General features: G+C 39.6%; 1 protein-coding gene across 5 annotated transcripts in view; it reads left to right on the forward strand.

Annotated features, from left to right (window-relative positions):
* The window catches only part of EYS (eyes shut homolog), a 567,790-nt gene that overhangs the window by 97,114 nt on the left and 452,388 nt on the right, over positions 1–18,288 (forward strand). For all 5 annotated transcript variants that reach the window (XM_081905892.1, XM_081905891.1, XM_081905893.1 and 2 more), the window contains 4 exons: positions 4,012–4,134; positions 7,374–7,487; positions 9,003–9,116; positions 11,006–11,119. In XM_081905892.1, the coding sequence (XP_081762018.1) occupies positions 4,012–4,134; positions 7,374–7,487; positions 9,003–9,116; positions 11,006–11,119 (465 nt within the window). The remainder of the gene's footprint in view (positions 1–4,011; positions 4,135–7,373; positions 7,488–9,002; positions 9,117–11,005; positions 11,120–18,288) is intronic.

Genomic DNA, 18,288 nt, shown 5'->3' on the forward strand with positions numbered 1-18,288 from the left:
TAGGGATGGAAATGGGATCAAAAAAGACCGGTGGAGGAAAAGAAGTTTACAAATTGTAGTGTACAAAGAGTAGTTAGGAACTACTCAGAAATAAGCCTCAGAAATAAGAGAGATACTACAATACAACAGACCATGGTGCTTTATTTCTAAATATAGGTGAAGATTTTCGCCTTTTAAATGATAAATATATAGTGAAATTGGTTCAATTTACATTCCTTAGAACTTAGGTTGAGGTCAGTGTCAACTTTAGAAGCTCATTAAGGGGTCAATAAACTCAAAAGTTTGGGAAACCCTGGCTTAATGTGACACCTAACTACCAATTCCAGTTCCCTTTCAAATTAGGAATGGGCTTCCACTGCTCTTAAATTGGGAGCTAGATGGTTACTGGGCTAGATATGCTGCAATGGCAATAGCTTTTCAGTATTCATTAAATAAGTATAATTGACCCCTTTTGCTTGAAGTACTAGCAAGTGAAAGAGCAAAACACTCATTTCTGTGTGGCTATTACTACCACGCCAAATTTAGTGTTCATGCATTCATTTACAGAGCCCTAAGCAACCTAGGTCCAGAGTACCTTGGGGATTGCCTTGACCCTTATATCCCAGCTCAGTCAGTGAGACTCTCTGTAGGAGCGTCATTGGTGAGGCTCAGCCGACAACAAGAAACAAGCCTTTATTGTTATTCACTTACCATTGTGGAATACCCTGCCAACAGAGGTTCAACGGGTGCCTTTTACATAAAATATATGTGCAGGTCAGTAGCGAGGTTAGGGCGCCTCAGTGAGATCACCAGTGTGCCTGAACCACCACAACTCACTTTTGCACAGCCCTGCATCATCCCTGGAACTGTTCCGGGATACAACAGGGTGCCATTGCTGGGAAGCCATGTTCACAGCACTGCCACTCCTCGTTGGTTGCTCCTGCCAAATAGTACTTAAGGAATTTCAACCGTGGCAAACAGAGAACATGACATCCTTCTAGGATGTTTCATGAAAGTCAGATATGCCACTTGAAGGCCTGTGTGACATCTGTCTCATGGGAACCTCCACTAGACTCCATGGTTTCCTTTCATCTCTCCTTATCCCTGGTGGTAGGAATGCCACTGTTAAAAGAAACGCTTCTTTTCTTATAGGTTGCTGAATAATTAAATTCTTAATAATGCCATATTAACCTTACAAGTAGGGCTTGCACTCTTGCTATTATAGATGTGAGCACAGTGTAATCAACAGGAAGCATTTGCCCATGTCATAGAAAAATTCTTATCCTGAGGGTTTTGCTTATGCTTCAGAATGACCCCTTTGGGAATTAGTCAAATACTCTTATCCTGCTGAAAATGTTCCTGGGAGATTTTCTGAAAACCAAACCAAAGTTGAACCCTTCCTTCCCACTGATTATCAAGGGGATATTTAGCTGTGACTTGCGCCGAGGAAACCACAAAATTTTCACAATGCCTATGAAAGCTTTCTTTTTTGTGATGCGAAGACAGTCAATAAAAAAATTAAAAAGGGAGTGGGTAGATGAATACCAAGCCCCCCTGGTTTGGTTTGGTTTGGTTTGGTTTGGTTTTGGAGGGGGAAGCCTTTACTGTGATGGAGGCTCTACTAAATCAGATTTAAATGTATATGTCATTTGGAATATAGGGAATAGTGTTCTGTAATTACAAAAAGTCATTGTGAAATTCTTTCAGGGTTCAATGTCTATTTCTGTCTAGTAGGAATTGCTTGTCAAAATTGCTCTCTGAAGCACCCCCTACCCCATTAAAGATCGCTCCAGCTGCTGCATGAAGGACAAATCACACCTCCCTGGAATGGGGGGGGGGGAGTGTGATTGGGGAAGGCTGATCTTTCCAAAATTAACCCGTAGCCACTACACCCTTCCCCGGATTCTGAACAGGCAACTTGAAATCACCAATGGCTCATTGCACCAAAATGCAAAAGAAATTGCAGTACTGCCCTTTGATCTTTCTCTGTGCTTCACAAGAATTTAGATTCTCAAAAGAAAAAGTTTATGCTACAGAGGACTCTGAGCATCTGCAGAATGCATTTCTCTCTGTGTTCTGTAAATACAACCACCTCTAATACATTAAGAATCTGGCCCACTGACTTTCTTTAGGGATGCAGCCAAGTAGTTGTGGCTACAGTGAACTGCATTCTACAGACTTCCAGGAATAGGGGAGTTCTGCATTCCCCAATTTATAGTTTCTTGAATGTCTGCTGCAAAGTAATTCTTGCTAGTTCAGTAGGACCTGCTCCTAGGGAAGTGTGCATAGGATTGCAACCTTAATCAGGGAAGAAGGCACAAAAAACCGTTTTAATGAATCTCCCCAGTCTTTCTGGAACCTGCAACATACAAGCTTGCCTTAATGAAAGGCATTTCTCTAGCATGTTCTTAATTTGTGTATCAAGAGTTCTTGCTTCAGCTGACTGTTTTAACTTACCACGTTATCAAATGTGAGAACAGCAGTTTGAGAACTGTCGGAGATAGTTAATAGAAAAATAAAATTGTCCCATTGCTAGAAAATAGCCAACTTTATTATAATGCTAATTACTCATTTTTGATGTCATTTGTATTGCACAAGCATTAAGTGGTTACTGGGCTGGCTTTAAAAGAAAGGTAGCTAGCATTATTAAATTATGATATGTTGAGTTTAAAGGACACATGTCCACATATGGACACTTAAGGCCGTGTTTCCCAACCTTGGGCCTCCAGCTGTTTTTGAACTACAATTCCCATCATCTCTGACCACTGGTCTTGCTAGCAAGGGATGATAGGAGTTGTAGTCCAAAAACAGCTGGAGGCCCAAGGTTGGTAAACACTGACTTAAGGAACACAACAGAAATGGCTGCAGAGAAGTTCTTTCAACCAAGCTCATTGATAATTGGTGCTGATAGGCACCTCTAATAGCCTTCTCCGGCATACTGATCACAAAGTTTCGCTTTCACTCTCAATCTTGTTATTTGTGTTACTTGTATTGTTTAAAAGTAAAGCGAAGAACAGAAATGACATTCAAGAGCAAGTATAAAATCAGTGTTTTTGCTTGTGCTTACAGAATTGTAATGGACACTTATTTTCAAAGCTTTCACATTCTTGTTCTGCTTACATCAACATTTCCTTCTTCAAACAGTAGCCCTGTAAATAAGACTCTTTACAGAAGTTGAAACGCTAATAAACTCTGCTGCTGACAGTGGTGACGGTGTAGAGATTTTCCGGAATTCAAGGAATTGCATGCCTTTTGGCATCTAATGTTAGAGTTCTTAACCCCGCTCCTCCCTCAGAAAACTATTCTAATGTGCCAGAATTGCTCAATAAGTTGTCGGCACATTTGCTTTGAAAATAATTAAAGCAAAAAGTCAATGCTATGTTTACTTACCTGTGAATAAGTACCATAAAACTTGGTAGGGCTTACTTCTGTGTAGACACATACAGAACTGCACTGTTGGAAGTGTACATTTCAGATCTTTTATAAGACTGTGCTAACTTCTCACATCGCTTCAGGATCTAGAGAAGGGACTGGTTCCCTCTCTGCAGGCCCTTGTTCTTCAAAGATTCTTGATTTAAATTGAGGAGCTTATTCTGTCCGTTTGAACAAGCTACTTTTCTACCTAAACAAAACAATTGCTTTCTAGTAATTTTTTTTAAAAGTCATCAAGCACCATAATACATGTTTTTAGATCAAACAAAAAATGAAGATGTCAAGAATCCTTCTGCTGCCATCCCACTTACCTGGAAGTAACCCTCATTGAACTCAGTGGGGTTCGCTTCTCATTAGACATGTAAAAAATGGCAACGTTAGTCACTAATATTGGGAGGGGGGCATAAAAATGATGGGCATTACTCTGACATTTATTTTTCTTGAGTACCAACTTTGAAATGCTGTTAAAGCATTGCAACAAAAAACTTCGAGAAATAATATTGGTAGTTTTTTTTTATTTACTTTGTATATATATATATATATTTACAAGACTTTTCTGCAGTAATCTTTGCTTATTCACTTTATTTCTCTGTTCAACAGGCTTTACTGGTAAGCTGTGTGAAACACCTATTGGTGGCTGCTTGTCACAACCTTGTGGCGGTTTCAGTCTCTGTGAAGATGGATTTGATGGTTATCGTTGTTTCTGTGCACCTGGTTTTATAGGTAGGTTTGGCTCTAAAGATACTTTAAATTCATTAAGCAGGCCCCTTCCCCCAAAGTGCTGCATAGCAGCTACTATTTTGTCAGTTTGTTGTCTATCAGTCCTATATGGCTCACTTCATACGCCTGTGGTTCCTGCACGATCATTTATGCAAGAATCTGCTGTTGGATTCCTAAACCAGCAGGGATTATGTGAAGGTGCTAACTGCATAAACACATATGTAGTGGGACTTAAATAAATATATAGTCACTACAATTTGTATGAGAAGGCCCTTTATGAAAGGGCCACAAGAATTTCACAAATAAAAATGATGGCATCCCTTGGCTCATAGAGTTGGTTGGATGGATTGTAAGTGTTGCTTAGTCTATCCTTTTGGTTGAGAACTTGCTCGGTGTCTGAATTAGATCCCTGTTACAGAGCTGGCATTTGTTCTCTAGTACCAAACCACACATAGCACATCATGAGAAATTGGCTAAAATTATATGAGAATTTTAAAATAACCCATGGGATCTTAATGTGAATTGTCTATTCATCTATGCACTGATTAAGGGGGGTAGGTTAGGACCATAGGAGGATAAGCTCAACCGAGCAGTTAATCAGGGCTTCGCTTGACCTGGATATTAGGAAGAGGAGACACAGCAATATCTGCAGGAGAATTCTCCTTGTCTCCACTCTCCATCACTCTGCCTTCAGGATTATCTTTCGCAATTCCCTTGTAACTGGAAAGGCATAATACTCATTCCTTTCCCTGTGTCAGTTTGCTATCCTGTCAATCAGAAGTCAAGGAGGAGGACCACATGACCTAGTATCCCTGGCCACTGGAGTTTTCATTTCACTGTCTACTTGTGCTTCAATATAATTGATTACTGCAAATTGTAAAGTGCTGCTGTGAAACCTAACATGGTTGCTGGATGTAGCTACTTGGAAATCAAAACTACAAGGGTGATTTTAACAGGACTCTGGTACCTCGGGTTAAGAACTTAATTTCTTCTGGAGGTCCATTCTTAACCTGAAACTGTTCTTAATCTGGAGTACCACTTTAGCTAGTGGGGCCTCCCGCTGCCACTGCGCCTCCGCCGCGCGATTACTTTTCTCATCCTGAAGCAAAGTTCTTAACCCGAGGTACTGTTTCTGGGTTAGCGGAGTCTGTAACCTGAAGCCTCTGTAACCCGAGGTACCATTGTAGTTCGTGTTGGAAATTCAATATCGGAATTTTGGCAGAAAACAAATTATCCTGGCTTTTGTTAAATGTGGAGTCATTGTTCACCACTTCCAAATGAAATCAAAATGACACCAAAAAGTATGCATTTAAAGTAGACAGCCAATGTGATTTTTTAATATATATTTGTAGATTTTCACACACACACACACACACACACACACACACATATATATATGTATATAAGCATCTGTGTTGTAACTGTAGTTGATGGTTTGGTTTTGCTTTTTAAAGCATTATTTATGGTAGTCTCAGTAACTTATATTATTCAACGCCAGATTTTGATGTTGTAAATCACGCTTCTACAGAAAAAGTCATCCCTTGGGAGGAAAAGGGTTTATCGTGCTCTACTAAAATAAATACTTGCTGAAACTCTAACACAACTTACCTGGGAGTAAGCCCCTATTGAATTCAGTAGTACTTTATTCTAAGTAAATATATATTAATACATTTATTAAATTTGTATCCCACCCTTCATCCAGAGATCTCAGGGCAGTTTGCAGCATAAAAATAAAATATAAAAAACACAAAATACATAATAAAAATAAGAATAACCCTCCCTTCCAGACACATTTAAAAGGGTATCAGATGTTAATCAGGCACAGGCTGATTTAAAACTTGGGGCCTAAATGAATGAAGGAACCACCCAAACTTCCTAGGGGGGAACCACTGCAGAAAAGAGCCATACTCATGTTGCCACCCTCTGGACCTCTCATGGAGGGGGCACACAAAGAAGGGCTTAAGATGAATCTCAGAGTCTGGGTAGGTTCATATGGAGGGGTGAGTCCTTGAGGTATTGCTGTCCTGAACTGTTATAGTTATATAGTTAGACTACAGCAGAATTTACTCCTGAGTAAGTACATATTGAATGACATTGTTAGTCTTAAGCCTAATTTGAAAGTTAAGCACATGCTTCATTCTTTCTCATTAAAATTAGGATTTAAAATGCTTGACAATTGCTGAGTCATTCCCTTTGATTGCAGAGAAGTAAGCAGTCATGCCCACCATGATTACAACTCTTAGAGCTGACCTTAAATATACTTTCAGATTGCTAAGGGGTAATTACTCCTTTTATCATTGACCAACATCTTTCTTTTAGAATATTAATTTCAATGGGAAAGCTTTTATATTTTCAAATTCTAGGTTCTAAAAGAATTTCATTCTAAATACCTCTAATGGGTCTGCATTTACCCATGAAAGAAACTGCTGAAAGCAAATGTTTTCTTGGCTCAATAAATCACTACGATCACCTCAAGAAACATACATCATTCCTCTGCTTTATTAAGGGGAACTTGAAAGGAAAAAAAATTGTGAAACAAAATAGACACAGTTAAGCTTCAGCACTACTCAGTCTAAACAGTATTATATCTAAATTATCCGTTTAATATATTTATATCTCTCCTTTCTTCCATGTTGGGATTCTAGGCAGCTTACAGCATTTAAAATTATAATTATATAATGCAGAGTAAAAAAGCAAACTACTTAAAAACAGCAATTAAAATACTTCAGAACAGAATTAAAACTAGCAGTCAAAACAGTAATCCCAATCTAGCCTTGTTGACTTTTGCAGCTTTGCTCTATGGACTTTTATCCGATAGGTGTAAAGAGCATTGCAAGTAAGCATGTGCATGAGCTCTGTGTGAGAGTGAAGTATATGCTTAACTTTGGGTGGCTAAAGACTGGAACTTCAGCATAATGTTAGATCAAGTTGATCGACCGGGGACTTTGACATACTGTTGGATCATTGTGGCAAACGCCCTTAGGGATGGCCAGCTTCCTCAAATTGCCCTCAGAGAACTGAATACCAAAAGGAGTTAGAAATTTATAGCAATTTGTATAGAAAATATGAGTGTTCTGTCTTCATGAGATAATGTTGCCTGATGTTGGTTACTTTTACATCAAAGGTAGGATCCTCTACATGGAAATTAAGACCCGTATTCACTTATACGTTTGATTTTGTTGTTTCCATTTGCACTGCCCTTTGAAGAATTTCTCAGAAATGTCCTCTTCACTTATTTCAAGGGAATAACTGTGAGACAGAAATGGATGAGTGCCTAAGTGGCCCCTGCCGCAATGGTGCTACGTGTGTCGAACAGCTTAATGCCTTCAGCTGCCAGTGTTATGATGGATTTCAAGGTAACCAGAAAATTATCAGCCTTTAAAATGCAGTGGATACAAATAATCATATCTAGGAGATTTATGCACATCCCAGTGCATGTTTAATTCAGAAGTAAATCTCTTTGTGTTTGCTCAAGTAAGTGGGAATAGGATTGTGCCGTTAACTTCATCCAAAGCCAGAAATGTAGAATCATTTCATCTATCTCAAATCCTAAAAATAACTGTATTCACAAATCATAATATATTACTGTAAAAATTAACAATAGCGGCTCTTTCAGTTACCTGGTTACTTCAGTTGAGTGCTTTGGTTATCTCCTGCTGATAAATATGTGAAACAAATGCTAGCTTTATTTAAATATGGAAGGGTGTAGCTAGTGGGCATGATCCCAATGCTTGCCTCAGGTCATGAGATGTATGAGCACCTCTGTTGTCACCCGTTGTCCTGTCGTGAGCTTGAGAATGAAGGAGAAGATATAGCAAAGGAATCAACAAATGATACTAACTGAAGGAAGAAATGCTAGAGGTCCAGTGGAGGTGTCTACAGCACTGTCTCTTCCGCCTATACTGAATCAGTTTAGATTATGGCAGCCTGAGGATACGGAGAATCTGTTTGAAGAAGTGTGGTCACCCATCTGCCTCCCTGACCCTTACCCATCCTGGCTTCTTAGAACTAGCCATTGGTGGGTTGACTGGTTGGGACCAGAGAGTGATTGATGCTTCATTGGAGAGGAAGGAGGTACCAGAGGTTGAGAAGTGCTGAGGTGTATAATTTTAGAACTCACCTGGTTTTTGTAATTGTCAGTTTTTTTAAAAAATGTTGTTAATATTGCATTGTATAATTTCATACAATGCAATAATAATAATAATAATAATAATAATAATAATAATAATAATAATAATAGAGTTCTGTGTCCTAAAATGCACACCCAAAACAAGGCTGGGGGCTTTGGCCTGCCAGATGTTGCTGAACTACAGCTCCTATCATCCCTGGCCATCAGCTGTGCTTGCTGGGGCTGCTGGGAGTTGTAGTTCAGCAACATCGGGAGGGCAAAATATTCCCCACCCATGCCTCAGCATATAATACCACAAACTCTCTCAGGTTTTTAACTAGTATAATGTGTTTTTCACGTTTGAAATTTCTCCTTTTACTTTGGCGAGCATTCATTCACTAGCTTATCAAGAACAGAAGGAAGATTTCCCTTCATGTCACGGCAAATGCAGTCTATTATATTTGTGTCATTTCTTTTCTCTTCCCTTTATATTGATACAAATTGATAAGGAAATTGCCTGCCATGAGTCTTGAGAATCAATTCAGTGTCAGTGAAGACTTTGTTCTTTGTGTGCCTTCTTAGTAAACCAGTGAAATATCTCGAATAATGCTTTAGAGCGACAGGTTGAAAGTATAATAACGTTACTGACAGAAAGTTCCGAGGAGTAAGTGGCTTTCCATGGAAATGCAAAACAAAATCATAGTCATGATTAAACGTCTGGATGCTGCAAAATATTGTCTTCTTTCCTTCCACTACTTTATAGGCACACTTTGTGAAATCGACATAAATGAATGTCACTCAGACCCCTGTCTCCATAATGCAACTTGTACAGACCTTATTGGTGGATATGACTGTGTCTGCCTTTCTGGCTTCACAGGTGAGTGGCATCCATAATGGATCCTGTTTTCTATGGAAGAGTAGCCTTCAAGATTTGCTGCTGCTTCCTTCTTGTTTCTCTTTATCTTCCCCAACTTAATGGTTCACTTGCATTCCAGAGAAACTGGATTGCCAGCCACATCTGTGAACCTTTCCAAAATAAAAACAGCAGGGCCATGCCTAGAATGGACCGTGACTACATCTATGCAAAGGGATGATAAATATGTGCTTGATCACTGTTGCCAGAGAGCACTAATCTGTCTCCTTTCTGATGTTTGTTCATGAGCACCTTGGCTCAAAAGGCTTCATTTTGACTGGAAAGGAAGATTGGAGAGTTCTAGATAGCTAGGATAAAATCCACTTGAAGTTTCCCATAGAAGCTGTCTATTGAAAAGGACAAAGAAGTCTCTTCAGCCTCCATACACTACTTTGGGGCCTCCTGAGATAATTAACGCTCTGAATCCTGACAGAATCAAAGGAACACCATAGCACTCTTTGGGCATGTTTAAGTTGTTTATTAGAATAATATTAAATGATTTAATAAATGAATGGAAGGGACCAAGGCAGCCTGCTCCATCCCCTTGCTTTTGTTATTCTCATTGACCTCCATGAGTTTTCTGAGTTTCTCTAAAGCTCCCTGAGTCTTCCTCAACCTACCTGGACCTTCTAAGTCTCATTTGTTAGCAGACATGCACTTCCAGATGGGTGCTAGTTCTTTACAGTAGCACCCCAAGTGATTCCAAAAGAAGATTCTTGCTATCATGGGCTCATCCTGCATCCAACTAAGTTTTAAGCAAAGTGTACCCATTAAAATTAATGGACCTAAATTTGCCATGCTTATTAATACCCGTGGGCCTACTCTGAATAAGACTGACATTGGATCCAACCAATGTCTGGAAACTTCTGTTTCAGTGTATCTGAAGAAGTGTGCATGCACATGAAAGCTCATACCAAGAACTAACTTAGTTGGTCTTTAAGGTGCTACTGGAAGGATTTTTTTTTGTTTTGACTATGGCAGACCAACACGGCTACCTATCTGTAATTGGATCCAACCCTTAGTCCGGAATGTTGGCTTCAAAAACTGAAACAGTCAGACCATGTAACCTCTGTGGCCTGCAGCCATCTCACTCCTTATCTCCCCTCTTTCCATTTCTGGGTAAGTTAGCCATCAAAATGCTATTTTTTATACTTTTTAAATTTAATAATAATAATCTTTTTATGAAAACCTCTCATCTTCATCTCTATTGCTCCCTGAGTACCTTACAAGGGCACTTTGCAACCTTGACTGAAATGAAACAAAGTTTTCATGCTGTGCTCTTTATGTTTTTTTCCATAAGCATACATAGTTTGGGCCAGGCATAGGCAAACTCGGCCCTCCAGATGTTTTTGGCCTACAACTCCCATGATCCCTAGATAGCAGGACCAGTGGTCAGGGGTGATGGGAATTGTAGTCTCAAAACATCTGGAGGGCCGAGTTTGCCTATGCCTGGTTTGGGCCATACTTAATGGCCTGACAGTAGTTTGTTCTCTGGCAGAATAGAGCCAGGGTTCACTATAAGAAGCAGCTTCACTACACATTTGAGCTAAATCCTCCCCATTCACCAGTCAAATGTGTTGCAGAAGGGCTTATTCCCAGAATACTGAGAAGTAATTTGCAGAGCTGTATAGAGGCACATGTCACCATAATTCAAGGGGAGAATGTTAAGTCATGAGAGTGTGAAGTAAATAGATTCTGACAATAATATACTGTGTGTAAAGTTCTTATTTTTTGATTTCGAGGAGATTCTCAGCATGGAATGGATCTGGAATCTTGAGGTACAAATTGAACAATTATCAATTGACACCTGCCTGTCTTAGTAAATTGCTGCATCTTCAATTATCTTTTCAAAGGTATGCACTGTGAAACTGATATAGATGAATGTGCTTCGTTTCCTTGCAAGCATGGAGGCACCTGCATTGACCAACCTGGTAATTACTACTGCCAATGTGTGACTCCATTTAAAGGTAATGAACACCGAGGGAGAAGGGAAAGTAAACATAATTAACTTTAGAAAGCATTTCTGTCACTTGTCTGAACTCATTTCACTCTTCCGAGCAGCATTATTAAGCCTTTATTTTCTCAGAGCGAGCTTCAAAAGTGACCAGCCAATTATCTCTGAGGCTGTGACTAATGTGAAATAAACTTTGTTTATTCATCTGCTGAAAGAGTTCAGTTATTTATTAGAAGAGATGCTAACAAACATAACAAACATAGGAGAGGATCTTGGTAGCACATGGCCTCTTGGAAGGAAGAAAGGTATGGGCCATTTAACTTACTGATGCGGTGCTCAGGAGAAGCACAGGAGAGGCTGGAGAGAAGCTGCTATCAGCCTCCCCTCTCAGGCTGCCTGCTTGGATTGAGTTAAGCAATCCTGTTTGCTGCAGTTCCTTATGTGCTGAAGTTAATAAAGTTGCTACTAGCATATTTTTGGCCTTTCTGGAGTGCGGAGACCTGTTCTATAATAGCACCAGTTTCATCAATGTTATGCATAACAAAGACTAACCAACAAACTCCCAGTACTTTTAAAATACAATTAAAACTATGAAATTAAATCAATTTAACTATCATATAAAATCGGCAGGCAGTAAAATAAACACAGGGCGCCTCCTTAAGGAGGTGACAAATGTCAACACCCTTCCGGATATTCACTCATGAGTAGGATGTTGCCCTGGCCATCAATCTGAACATGTGGAAATTCAGCCTTAAAGGGGAAAACAGAGAACCAAATCAGCTGGACCAAGTTGGATGGGGTTAAAAAATCATTAGGCAAATTTGTGGAGGATAAAGCTATCAATGGCTACTAGCAGTCATCTCTACCAACCAAACTCTCTCTAGGGTTTTTTTTGGGGGGGCACTAAGGAAAGGCCTGGAATGAGACACCGAGTTTGGAGCAGGGGAAATCATTGGGGGCTACCTTGCCCAAATGAAAGTGCCTTTTCAAGTTCCTTTGGGTGCAGCAGTTGAGAGTTGGAGAACAAAGCACACCTAACCATAGATCAGGAGGTTGTACCCAGTGCTGTTTTTCTAGGAAAACAGGTCTGGAACTCACCACAAACACTTCCCTTGTTCTCTTATAGTGGCAATGACACTTACCTGAGAGGTGCCGGAACTGAGTTCTGGCTGAAGAAAAGCCCTGGTTGTATCTATTTTTAGGGTCATACATTGTGCTATATAAAAGATCTTAACGTTCACTCATCTAAGCAGAATGCCATGGTTTGTAAATTTTAGAATCTCCCTTGTCTAATTTTGTCTGGGCACTGCTATGCTTCCCCCTTCCTAAAGCAGATCTGTATAAACACAGTTTATCGTTTCTATAGAGAGGGCTAAGAAGATGTCCTTGAAAATGATGGGGTTATAAACCTGTCACCTTCTTTAGTCTTCTGAACAACAAGAAGAAAAGGAATAAGTACATTTTTTCCTACCCAATGGCTGCCTAATTGAGCTGTGCACATTTTTCAGAACTTCCTTTGGGGGCAATTAGCCTCTCTCACTCTGGATATAAGCCACTCACCCTTGCTTCTACTTCTTCTTTTTCTTCTCCTTCACGTTTGTTGCTTCTTTCTTTAAGGATATCTTGATGATATTTCCAGAGACCATATTTTATAAATCTTCCATTCTCTCAGTTTTCTTGTCTATGCATTGGTATTCTGTCTGTCCACTTTCCCCCCATACTCAAAATTGCTTCACTTTTTCTCCATTAGACAGAACTCTCTTGATAACTAGCCTTTTCAAGTTGCACAGCACCAGTGTGCGCATGGTCCCCCAGCATGTAATTTTTATATGTAGTGGGGCTCAGGAGTGAGCACTGATCTCACTGCTCCACTCCATGGCATATTCAACTTGAACTGGGGCCTGCATAAACAAACCCATCCAATGTCAGCCTAACTCATGCAATTAAATCCCCATGAAAAAGGAATATGCAAAACACAAATGCATTCAGGAGTATCTTAGTCCTAATGGCACAGAGAAGTAAACACAATGCACCTTTTATCTCCAGAACACCTGGTGATCTTCAGCTAGTAATAGTGATAGGTTTTGAAGTCCTGAGCAACTAAAATGTGTCAAATGGCCAGGCTTATTTTCCTTATTTCCTTATTTTTTAAGGAAAAAAATAAGTATGAAAGGTGAATTCCTGGATGCCAAGATCCAGATTTGGGGCAAGTACTGTTTGGTGAGAGAACCCCCACAGAGATTTAAAAACCACAAAATATGCAGCAAATAAAATGTGGAAATATAGGCTTTTAAAGTTGCCCTTGTGAGTTTCAAAACTTCCCTCTTCCCCCATCATAAGAAAAGACCACACGTTTTGTAAGTTAAAAAATGGTTTACCTACAAACTGCTCAAAGGTCAGGTTCATGCACTTTGCCATACACCTGTCAGAAAAGTTGTGCAGGCAGTAAAATTTGGCTTAGCTGTAAATTGGTGAAAGTGCTTAAATTATTTGTATAGAAACTCAAGACAGGCTTGTTAGAGCCATGCAGGTAAGCTTGAGCAACCAGCTTACCTCTTCACATGTTGAGCTTTTCAAGCAAACTGGGCGAGAACAATAGGCCTGATTACCTAGTTCCTCCAAAGGTGAGGGGAAGTAGACATAGCTAAGCCTGGCAGAACAGCTTACTCTGTGGCACTAACTTCTTCATGCATTAATTAGACTTAAGCATGATGGTTATATGAGGCTGGCTATCCCACACAGGTAATGCAGCAATTGGCTACAAAGCCACAGGTGGGTTTAAGAAGAAGAATACAGCACCAAGTATGAAATGAAAAGCACATGACTATGTATCAGCAAATCCAGTATATCTGGGGTATGGTAAAACTGAGTAAAAATTGGTTTAAAAAATGGTTTTAAAAAAGTATAAATTTGCTCTATATAAGGCACCTGGAACAATTTTTCTGTTCTATTAGCCATTTTCGTTGCTGAAAGGAGACAAAGATTCATAGCATGTTCATGTCTGAATATAGCCTAGTACTGTATTCTTTAACATTCAAAAACTGCAGAATGGTTGAGTGATTTGAGGTAATATTCTTTTAATTATTTCCATGATGTCAGACAAAGAAAACTGTTATTTGATCCAAAATGTTACATGACTCAGTCATTTATTTATTTTTTGCTGTGCTTCAATTAAAAGACAATGTGTTCCTGTTTGTTGCAGCCCCAATGACATGTCCCCAAATATATACCAAATAAGATTAAAGCTGAAATTGTAATTGACCATTAAACATTTTGTAAAAAAAGGTAAGTCAACAAGACCAGCTCAGAGGGGAAAATGGAGAATAACTAGAATAATAATAAGAGTTTTCAGTATAGGAGACTATTATGGGTAGTGGTAATTAGAAATTGGATTATAAGTAAAAGGTTTTTAAGTGCTCGTGACAGAGGCGAGACAGGAGAGTAAAGATAATGGACCAAATGAACAATTAGCTTTCAGTGATCACAGACTACACATTTTGTGATATGGCTCAATGGAGAGTTGCAGCTATCATAACACAAATATCTCTCAGATCTGAGACTCTCCTGAAATATGAAAGCAATATCTCCCAATTTAAAACACTTTATCTCTAGTTGCTGCAGGTTTTGGTGCAGCATCACCAAATGATTTTGTTAAATCCATTTGGATGTTGAATAGCAGGCATAGGCAAACTCAGCCCTCCAGATGTTTTTGGCCTACAACTCCCATCATCCCTAACAGGACCAGTGGTCAGGGATGATGGGAATTGTAGTCCCAAAACATCCGGAGGGTTAAGTTTGTCTATGTCTGTTGAATAGCCTTCAGGTCCTAAGCATGACATAACTTCAATCGCACTGCTGAAATTTGCCCAGGCCTGATTTGTCAGGAACAGACATGCCAAAATCTGTTCATGGATTATTTACCATCTTCGTAATCTTTGGGCTCTCACAAAGTACTTCAGCCAAGGTTGAAAGCGTGTAAAATTGGAGTGGGCATAGGGCTGAAGGACAACAGGGACCATGAGTTACAAGGAGGATCAAATATCTACGCAGGGACTCCACTCCAATATTTTTATATAAAATTGGTCCATGCATGTTAATGTGAAATAAACCCTGGCTTTTAAGAAAAGTTAAGTTAAGATTCCCAGGTGGCTATATCCGTCTTGCCCTTCATACAGGATTTGTCGTCCATGAAGGTGGCTCTGCTATGATGTACCTTCAGTCAAAGAAAGATAGGAAAACATCAGCTGGTTATATCATTTAATTAACAAATGGTAGGCACAGAGAAGCCCTCCAGGTGTTGGAGTACAGTTCCCATCAGTCCTAGTCAGTACTGCTGGGGATAATGGCAGTTGTAGTCCAAAAACATCTGAAGGGCCACATACCCCCCATTTCTGGGGAAATCTGACATAGTAATGATAATGAATTCAGTCCCCTCTCTCACCTTGATCACCAAGATGCTGTTCCATTAATCCAGCTAATGCTTCCTGAATGTATTGGGTTCCCTAGTTGATATTTGAGAGACTAGCAGTCAAACCCCCCTACTGGGAGCTCTAAATTAATTCTAATAATGGCCAACATTTTTAAGGACTGACCTTTCAGGGCAGCGCAGCATAGTGAAACTATTAGGGCAAGTTAACAAGTGATGTAATAAGCTTATGGTGGGCCCAATATCATTTTATGATAATGGTGAAACAACAACAAAATGCCTGCTTTGGATGTTTCCAGAGGGGGGCTTGATATTGTAAATGGGTTGCAAACAGGTCATTGACAATAGTTTTTTTTTAAAAAAAAATAATAATAATAATCTAATTTTTGTTTCATCAGTTCAAGAATTTCTGCTTGCACAACATAACTCCCCCCTCCATATCTTGTACATTCCCTGAAACCTATTATGGGTCTCCCTCCAACCCACTGGAGAATATTTGTGGAGAGAATGGGGTGCACCTGAAGAGAGGAGGGACACAAGTTCTGTTGTGCAAGTGAAGATCCGGAACAAATCAGTTGCCTACCAGCCATAGGACTTTTCTTGGATTAAATTGGGAGATGGGGAGAATACAGGCTGGCATTTTGATGAAAGCAACATCAAGTGAATTTTGCAAAGTGTGAATTATGCAAAGTGTTTGCATACATGAGAAGCTCCCATAGGGGAGAACCCTGTGATATCTAAACTATTAACAATATAATAATTATTAACAACATAGGCTGTTATCATAAGGTAGACTTCAGTGTAGATATATTTCCTTTAGTTCTAAGACATTTGCTCATCCAGTTTCTTAAAAGAAACTCCATGTTACAACAAACTGGATTACAAACCGGTATGTGTGTGAATACATATCGGTGCCATTTCTGCTTTGATTCTAAATTCAAGCCATTATGTATTTTAATGGCATCCTCAGAATAAACACACAATGTATTATATATATATATATATCACAGCAACTCTTGAGATTTCTGCTTTTCTAATGAATCTATATGTGCATCTTCCAAATATTCATCAATAAAGTCCAGTTCACAGTTTGATTGGGAGAAATTGCTGTCCTGGATTAGTGACCATGGATTTTACAGGATGTGGGACCTTGTAAGTTTATTCTTAACGGTGGATGGTATCTGACCAAATCGTGCTCAGAGCGGACTCAGAGAACTCACCTGACATGACTAGTTTAAGTCCGTCTCTAAATATGTACGCTGTACTCTCAATTTGACCCAAACACTCTCATACTGTAAACTGTCTCTTAAAGAAACACTATGAAACATGAAATAATAAGCAAGTGTAGCAAACCTGGCTCATTCATTATACAGAGAGAGAGAGAGATTTTCTTCAGACATGTTTGTTTCTTGGAATAATTTGGTATTTCGCATCTGTTTTCCCCCCTCCTCCCCCCTCCAGAACTTTACGCAGGTATGGCATACAATTTCTGTACTTTCTGCATGGTGTCAAAGAGTGTGTCCTGTTTGTATTTGGCATGACTGCATGGCCTTGCTAATGTTATTGATTTGTGACTCTCCGGGGTCTGTGCTGAAGGTGCTAAGAGCTGCTTTTTCCAACCACAGGTTTTTTGAGGGGAGGGAGGAAGGGAGCTCATGTTCCTCACTCATCTTGTGGAGGAAAACAATTCGCATAATTTGATAACCACCATGAAACATGGCAAAAATGCTCTTTCCATGGAATATTTTAGGGCTTCCCTGATTCCAAACACATATTTTTATGGTGACTGGAAATGCTTTGAAAAATTAATTGCAAGGAGCAGTTTTTTGATCCAAAGCTCCTTCTGCTTACTTGAAGGAATGTGCACTCAACAGTGGGCCCTGAATTAGGGGCGACTGTTTACATTATAATGTTACCCTCCTGTGTTGGGGAAACAGGAGTGAGTGTCTCCTAGTAGTGAGCGAATCTTTGGATAACTTGGTTTGTGATGTGCATGCAGACTGCCTTCCTGGTTCAATGATTGCAGATGTCACAAATAGTCTAAGCAGCCTGGTAGATAGCACTGGAGAAGAGTCTGTTGTTGAGGTTCATGTTGGCACCACTAACATGGGGACATATTGTTGTGTGGTTTGGGAAGTAAAATTTAAGCTGCTAGGTAGGAGGAAAGCCATGAAATTCAAGGAAGATTTTTCTGAAATACTGTCTGTTCCAGGTTAGACAGTCACAGCTAAGTGAATGAGAGGAGGAAGAGGAGGGGGTTGGGGTTTGTTAGACACTGAGGAAATTTTGGTACAAGCAAGGCCTGTACAAAAAGAATAGGCTCCACCTGAACCAGGATGGAAACAGACTGTTGGCACTTAAAATAAAAAGGTGGCACAGTTGCTTTTAAACTGATTTGGGGGAGGAAAGCTGACAACAGTATCCAGACTAAATCAGACACCCCCACCAAGGATGGGGGGGGAAGCGTTTATGATCGTCCAAATCAAGGAGGGGAAAAACTAGGCACTAGAAGTGCAGGGGCAAGTGATAAGAAAAGACACGAAAGAAAACATTAAAGAAATTGGAGAACGGTTTTGGCACAGCACTAATAGAACAAATAATCCAACGGATGCAACTGATAGCAAGTTTAAAGCTGAATTTAGCCTTTGTTAAAGTCATCAGAAATCATTTTACAATATTCAGCCAAAGTTATAAAAAGCAAATCGTAAGGGCTTTTTTCTAGTATTTAGTTTGAAAATTTCACATCAAAAGCAAAT

Source organism: Podarcis melisellensis (assembly GCF_964234715.1).
Source record: "Podarcis melisellensis genome assembly, chromosome: 3".
NCBI classification, from domain to species: domain Eukaryota; kingdom Metazoa; phylum Chordata; class Lepidosauria; order Squamata; family Lacertidae; genus Podarcis; species Podarcis melisellensis.